The sequence below is a fragment of the Nilaparvata lugens genome, chromosome 4 (assembly GCF_014356525.2).
Source record: "Nilaparvata lugens isolate BPH chromosome 4, ASM1435652v1, whole genome shotgun sequence".
Taxonomy (NCBI): Eukaryota; Metazoa; Arthropoda; class Insecta; order Hemiptera; family Delphacidae; genus Nilaparvata; species Nilaparvata lugens.
This window is the reverse complement of record NC_052507.1, coordinates 50,673,865-50,681,811: the sequence shown is the minus strand read 5'-3', so window position 1 is coordinate 50,681,811 and position 7,947 is coordinate 50,673,865. Positions and strand designations below refer to the sequence as shown.

At 35.0% G+C, this 7,947-nt stretch overlaps 1 protein-coding gene across 1 annotated transcript; it reads left to right on the top strand.

Annotated features, from left to right (window-relative positions):
* Window positions 1-2,035: 2,035 nt before the first annotated feature.
* Window positions 2,036-3,171, top strand: LOC120350839 (ATP-dependent DNA helicase PIF1-like). Its single transcript, XM_039425751.1, has one exon. It carries the CDS (start codon window positions 2,073-2,075, stop codon window positions 3,153-3,155), a length of 1,083 nt encoding a protein of 360 aa, XP_039281685.1. The 5' UTR covers window positions 2,036-2,072; the 3' UTR covers window positions 3,156-3,171.
* Window positions 3,172-7,947: the final 4,776 nt, after the last annotated feature.

Below are 7,947 nucleotides of genomic sequence, written 5' to 3'. Positions count from 1 at the left end.
TCATTTGCGAGATGCAGTTGTGAATGATGGTAATACAACCAACGTTGGAAAGCTAACTATTTTGCCATCTTCATTCATTGGCAGTCCACGTCACATGCAAGAATATGCTCAAGATGCAATGTCATATGTTCGTCATTATGGGCGTCCAGATTTATTTATCACTTTCACTTGCAATCCAGTTTGGGACGAGATACAGCAGCTGTTATTTCCTGGGCAATCACACGTGGATAGGCATGACATTATAGCACGTGTTTTCCGGCAAAAGCTTAAATCGCTGATGGATTTCATTGTGAAACTTGAAGTATTTGGATCTGTGCGCTGCTGGATGTATTCAGTGGAATGGCAGAAGAGAGGATTACCACATGCGCATATACTAATCTGGCTCTACAATAAAATAACTTCAGACGAAATTGATGACGTGATATGCGCTGAGATTCCACGGGCTGACAGCGATAAGGATTTGCATGCAGTGATCATCAAAAACATGATACATGGACCATGTGGTACACTAAATCCAAATTCACCATGCATGGTAGATGGGAAATGCTCTAAGCAATATCCTCGAGCATTTACAGCAAACACAGTAACAGGCGACGATGGATATCCTCGGTATAGAAGACGATCAACTGAAGATGGTGGAAATTCGGCAACTATACACATGCGAAATGGTGATATTGATGTAGACAACCGTTGGGTGGTTCCATATTCTCCTTTACTGTCAAAAACATACCAAGCCCACATAAACGTAGAATATTGCAATTCTGTGAAATCGATTAAATATATCTGTAAATATGTAAATAAAGGCAGCGATATGGCAGTTTTTAGTGTGCAATCTGATAATTGTGACAATAATGCAGTACGAGATATTGATGAAATTGCTCAATACCAGGCTGGAAGATACATAAGCAGCAATGAGGCTGCATGGCGAATTTTTTCATTTCCCATGCATGAACGCAATCCAGCTGTGGTTCACTTGGCAGTACATTTAGAAAATGGACAGCGTGTTTATTTCACAGATGCAAATGTGCAAGAAAGAGCCCTTAATCCACCTGGTACAACTCTGACTGCTTTTTTCACCTTATGCCAGGAAGACGCTTTTGCCAGAACACTAATGTATTCAGAAGTTCCCTCTTACTACACGTGGAATGTAACTAGAAAAGTATTTGTACGGCGCAAACGAGGGGAGCCAGTCAACGGTCACCCTGGCATTTTCAAAGAAAATACAATTGGTAGACTTTATACAGTGCATCCCAATCAAGATGAATGTTTTTACCTTCGCATGCTATTGGTAAATGTGCCTGGTCCTACATCTTTCCAGCAATTAAAAATAGTTGACGGCGTCACACATGCCACTTTTCGCGCTACGTGTCAAGCTCTGAATTTATTAGAAAATGACCAACAGTGGAACATATGCATCAATGACGCGTGCAACACTGCACATCCAAACCAAATTCGCGCATTATTTGCGATTATATTGACCGCTTGCTTTCCTTCATCTCCCACAGAGTTATGGGAAAGATATCGTTCGCATATGGCTGAAGATATTTTGCATAGAGTACGCCTTGAAAATGCCAATATGACCTTAGAATTTACAGAAGCCATTTACAACGAAGCATTGATAATATTGAGGACAAGTGCTTAGCTATTGCAAATAAAGTTCTTAGTCAATTAGGAATGCCAGCACCAACCCGAACTGCGACTGCTGCATTTGATGTAGATTTACGCCGTGAACAGAGTTACAACATTAATGATCTTCAGGCATATGTCCAATCGAACATTCCCAAATTAACGTGGGAACAGAAAGGCATTTATGATCGCATAATGCAAATGATAAATGACGGAGTTGGGGGGACCTTCTTCTTGGATGCGCCAGGAGGAACTGGGAAACATTCCTCATTAGATTGATTCTAGCAACGGTTCGATCAAAAAGTGATATAGCCTTAGCTCTTGCTTTGTCTGGAATAGCTGCAACATTGTTACCAGGTGGAAGAACTGCGCATTCAGCTCTAAAGTTGCCATTAAACATGCTAATCATTGAGACTCCTACGTGCAATATTTCTAAAGCATCCGGTATGGGAAAAGTATTACAAAAATGTAAACTAATTGTTTGGGATGAATGCACAATGGCACATAAAAAATCGCTCGAAGCTCTTGATCGATCATTACGAGACTTGCGTGGAAACGTTCAACCATTCGGGAATGCATTGATATTGCTCGCAGGAGATTTTAGGCAAACATTGCCTGTAATTTCTCGATCGACACCAGCAGACGAAATTAATGCTTGCCTGAAATATTCAACACTATGGCGGCACGTACATACATTGGAGTTGACTACGAATATGCGTGTCCAGTTGCAGAATGATCCATCAGCTGAGGTATTCTCACGACAGTTACTGGAAATTGGAAACGGTCAGCTGCCAGTCGATGAGACGTCTAGACAAATATCACTTCCCGATAATTTTTGTAATTTAGTTACATCAAAAGAAGAACTGATCGAAAAAGTATTTCCTGACATTCAGATAAATCATAGAAATCATGATTGGCTCAGTGAACGAGCTATCCTTGCCGCAAAGAATAAAGATGTCTATCAACTTAATAATGTTATACAATCCAGTATTCAAAGTGATGAAACTACATATAAGTCGATAGACACTGTTGTGGAAGCTGATGAAGTAGTTAATTATCCAACAGAATTTCTAAACTCACTTGATCTGCCAGGGATACCACCACACATATTGAAATTGAAAGTAGGTGTGCCAATTATCCTCTTGCGGAATATTAATCAGCCAAAACTCTGCAACGGCACGCGACTTGCAGTTAAGAGATTAATGAATAATGTAGTGGAAGCAACGATTTTAACAGGGCCTTTCAAAGGTGAAGATGTCCTCATTCCTCGAATACCCACGATCCCGACCGATACACCATTTCAATTTAAAAGATTGCAATTCCCAATTCGATTGGCATTTGCAATCACAATCAACAAAGCTCAAGGTCAATCTTTAGAATTGTGTGGTCTAGATTTAGATGTGGATTGCTTTTCACATGGACAACTGTATGTTGCGTGTTCCCGAGTCGGCAAACCAGATAGTCTTTATATTTACGCAGACAGTGGAAAAACAAAAAATATTGTATATAAACAAGTATTGCAAAATTAAACTTATATGAAATGTATTCTTTGTTTTTTCTCATTTCTCAACCATTCGCAAACAGAGAGTGAGAATAGGGAAAAATCTGAGTGCAGAAGAAGGCCTTCCTGTAAAATTCGGCGTGCCACAAGGAACAGTTCTTGGTCCGATACTGTACCTCATCTTTGCCAATGAGTTGTGCTCACTCGACATTGGTGGCAAGATTATTGTCTTTGCCGACGACACAGCTGTGATATTTCAAGGCAACAACTGGAACGAGACTTTCATAACCGCTGAATTAGGCATGGAAAAAATTACACTTTGGCTCCACAGTAATATCCTGACTCTCAATTCATCAAAAACTAAATTTCTAGCATTTTCACTGACGGACTCCAAAAAACCTGTACGAAATACAATCAAGTTACATCACTGCAAAATAAATCGCATAGACTGCAATTGTCCATCAGTAGAACGAACAGATAATATAAAATATTTAGGAGTTATAATAGACGACTTACTTTGGTGGGACAAACACATCATACAGCAAACAACAAAACTCAGGAAACTGGTTTACAGTTTCATTCAACTCCGACAGATACTCACACTGGATACGTTAAAAATTGTATATCACGCATTGGTAGAGTCAATAGCAAGATATGGAATCCTGGCATGGGGAGCTACGTATTTCTGCCATATCAATCCTGTTTTTAAAGTCCAGAAACTCATCCTCAGAATAATGGGACAGAAACATCCACTCTACCCTTCAGATTCTCTATATGAAGAGCTCCAACTACTGAGCATCCGACAAATTTACATTCACAAATTACTCACATTCATCAGGAAAAACCCGCAGTTCTTTCTCAACATGGACCACACCCACAGCACGCGAAGAAGGAATATTGATCTAGCAGTCCCCAGGATGACAACAACTGCCGCCCAGAGAACAGTCACATACTTAGGACCGAAGATTTACAACAGGCTGCCAATGGACATCAAGGAATGGTACTGGTTAATATATTTAAAGCAAAAACAAAAACTTGGATAATTGAAAATAGAATAAATTATAGTGAAGACCTTATTACAAACTAGATATTATGAATATTATTAATTCATTTTTTTATCAATCCTTTTTAAGAGACTATTCTCAAATATTTTTTTCTTTTAGAATCTAATTATTTTCCATCAATAATTTTCTATTTTATATATAGGTATTCATTTACTCATTTTAATTTCTTTTTTCTAAAAATTTTGCTTTTTTTCATTTTATTTCTCACATAAACATTATTTTTCCTTTTAGTTTTGTAATTGCACAATAAACCAGATTTAACAGCTCACATAACACAGATGTTCATAATTTATTTAACAAGCATAATATTTGTGGTTTCCCAACACATATTTTATATATAGTGGGGGCCACAGAAAAAAAAAATAAACATTCAATCACAATGTGCCACTGCGAAGCGTGGCAGGGTACAGCTAGTAGAATTATAAAATGGAAAAGAAAGATAACCTAGTCAAAGAACCACTCAAATAAAATCGAATATTGTTAGTGATAAAGAATAATCGTATTATCTAAAATGATAAGGAAAAACAAGTATAACTGTGATTCAACAACTAATGAGGATCCATTGGCAGATTTAAAAATTATAAAGCGGCTCATTTATTATTGGCAGATCATAAAAAAATAACAGTTTGCATGTACATTGAGGTGAGAATTATTTGTTTACACTTTTAAATGAATCAATCAATCTAGAATAAATGGATAGTTATTTGAATCAATACCTAGCGAATCAGCTGATTGTTCGATCAACCAGTATAGGTTGAATTATAAAGTTTACTCACAAAAGATGTATTATATATATTAAGGAAGGTTTATGTATAGAAATATGGACAATTATTATTGCTGTATAAATATTTATTACAATCTAAAAAGCACGAAAATCAAGAGTATACAAAACTCATATAAAAAACTAAATGTATATTATATGTTAACATCGTATATCGTGATTTATTTATCAAAATAGTTTAAGACAATCACTCCATATATTTATATGAGAACTTTTATTTTTTCTCTATTATAAAGTTGAAGAAGCCCTGATTCTGAAGCAACCAATTGTTATTGAGTTTACTAAATCAAAAGCCAATCAAAAAGAAGCTTACAAATTGTTCAAGGAAGAGATAAAATTTTTCTGAAAACCACTTTCTTCTGGCTTGTGATCTTGTTCTGAGAGGATGCACATGGAGTTTAGGGTTCTTTCTTCCTTTAAATTTTAAAATTATCAAGTCAATCCTTTTTTAAATGTAAACTATTTGTGATTAATGTTAATTTATCTGTGAACTCAGTGTTGTTGAAGAGTTCGTAATTGTAATCAATTCCCATAAATATATCTTTAATTCGGAAAGAAAGCTATAAGAAACCTGGACCACGCGCGGGCTCAGCGGAGACGAAAGGGACCTGCATAATTAATTATTGGAAATAATTAATTCATTCTACGAGACCGTCAAGAACATCATTAATGTGAGTGGTAGATCAAACGAGCTCGTTATAAGGCCTTTCTGTTCATAGTTGGGGAATAAATCAAAGCGCAATATATATAAATTAACTTAAGACAAGGAAAATTCGCAACGTGTTGAGTGCTATCACATAGTTTATAAGAACGTTTTATAAATTTATTTGATATATGTAGGAAGCTTACTTCCATGCATGGCACGGACTCATTATAAAACCCTGAGATCTTATATTTTGAATATTAATTTGACAATTATTATTTTGCTAATTGATCAAAGTATGTCATATCAAATCTATAGACCGAACAGGTTTTGAATTGTAGAATTCTGAATTGACTGGAAGTCCAAGCATCAGTATTAAGTATAATATATTTATAAATTTTAAAGCTCATAATTGTGAATGCTAGTAAACCTTGTGATAATTATTCAGATTTTAGAAAAGAATTTATTTAAGGTAAATTATAGATATGAGAAAATTTTATATATATTGTTTTATGGGAATATACTTTGTGTTTTATGTCAGCATACAAAATCATAGAAGTTTATTTTATCCTAATTCATCTCGTGATATACAGTTTGAGCTGTCTTGGTACCAAGAAAAAAAAATATTCAGCAGCATATAAAATTATTGAATCAATCAATATTGATCTTGTTAAGAGCATTCAGTACTTATCATCCTTTGATGATAGTCACATTGGTCTGCCAAAAAAAATATATTGATAATTATATTAATAAGGTTCCAGTTATATCATATAAGGATCCAGAGAGCTTCAAGAACTGGCGTTGTGAGTTCTAAGGAATTTCAGAAGGATAAATTGGTGAATACCTGTATTCATTGCAAGCGTTTTAAGGATCAACTAGAAAAAAACCATAGTTGCTCTTTATTATTCTCTATTGTGTACATGGTTACTGATAATCAGTCATCAACTATTCTTTTGATTTTCTCATTGGTATTCTTCAAGAACTTCATAGAAGCAGCGGTAAGAATTATTAATCACCAGTCATTGAACCCTGTGGTGATTAATTATATTTGGAAAATTCATGTATCTACCACTGAGCTAAAGCTGCGGTTTGAACCCAGCAATTTTGCGAGCCGGACGGCCTTAACTATTTTTGAATTTATTCGCAAATTAGGGACTTTAGCAACTGCTCTTATGAATATCAAGAACATCGCATCATCTATAAAGGATTTGCAATTTACCATTCTACAATAGTGACTGTATCAGGGAAGTTTGGAATACAATTTTGACTCTAAGACAATTTTCCACTATATTTATTACACATATTTTTCTATCTAATATCCTGTAGTTTTCGTCACAGCCAACACGTTTACCTCTATTTTTTTCTATTTCTACTCTTATAACAACTTCTTAAAAATTGATGGAGAATATCCATGCCAATTATGAGCTTATAAAAGCATTGAATTATCTTCAATTTAATGTATAATTTCACAATTCTATGCATTTCCCTACGACTGTTGCAGCAGCTTGATTGTTGAGTGTGAAATCTTCAGTTTTGCAACAGTAGACCAATTCACAAAGGATATCAGAAGGAATGTTCCAAATGTTTATTTTGCAGCTTCGTTAAAATTAGTTTGGACAGAAATTCTCTATTATAGTAGGCCTTGTGCTGAAGAGATGAGGGGGTTCAAAATTAGCATTTTTTTAATTTTTTGCTTATAATATTAAACATAATGCGTTCAACCGACTTGACTACAGTAACCACAACAAATAAGCATGATAAATGCTCAACAAATCAACTTGAATAGATACAAGATAAATTCCCTACTAGTTTTATATAGTAGGTAAAGGTTTCTGATAACTCCAACAGTTTGAGATCAAACTTTATTAACTCCTGAAAGCGTAAAATATTTAAAATACAAGTTTCTCATCCATTTTTTTATTTGTTCTTCCAGGGCTTTTAACTCTTCAACAAAGCATCGTAAAAATGAATACTCGTGATAGATTTATAGAGCATTGAATTCTATTTAATTTGATGTATTATTACACTATTCCATGTTTTTCTTTCATTGTTATAGGCTAGCAGCTTTAATGTGGGGGTGATTTTTTCAATTACGGTATGCAACAAGTGTCAACTTAGCGATTCTACTAATACAGTAGCAAAAAATAATTGGAGGCAAAAGTGTTTTTTTCAAAAGAGCGGATATCTTGAAAACTATAGAAGACATACAAAAAGTTGTCAGATGAATATTGCGGAAAATTATGTTGGTTTCACTTTTGTTTAGTATAGTCATGTCTGTAAGACGCATCGTTATGCGTCTAGATATGCGAGAAACAAAACAATGGTACCTACC

Coding starts and splice junctions, on each gene's coding strand:
- LOC120350839 (XM_039425751.1), top strand. CDS start 2,073: ATGGGAAAAGTATTACAAAAATGTAAACTAATTGTTTGGGATGAATGC.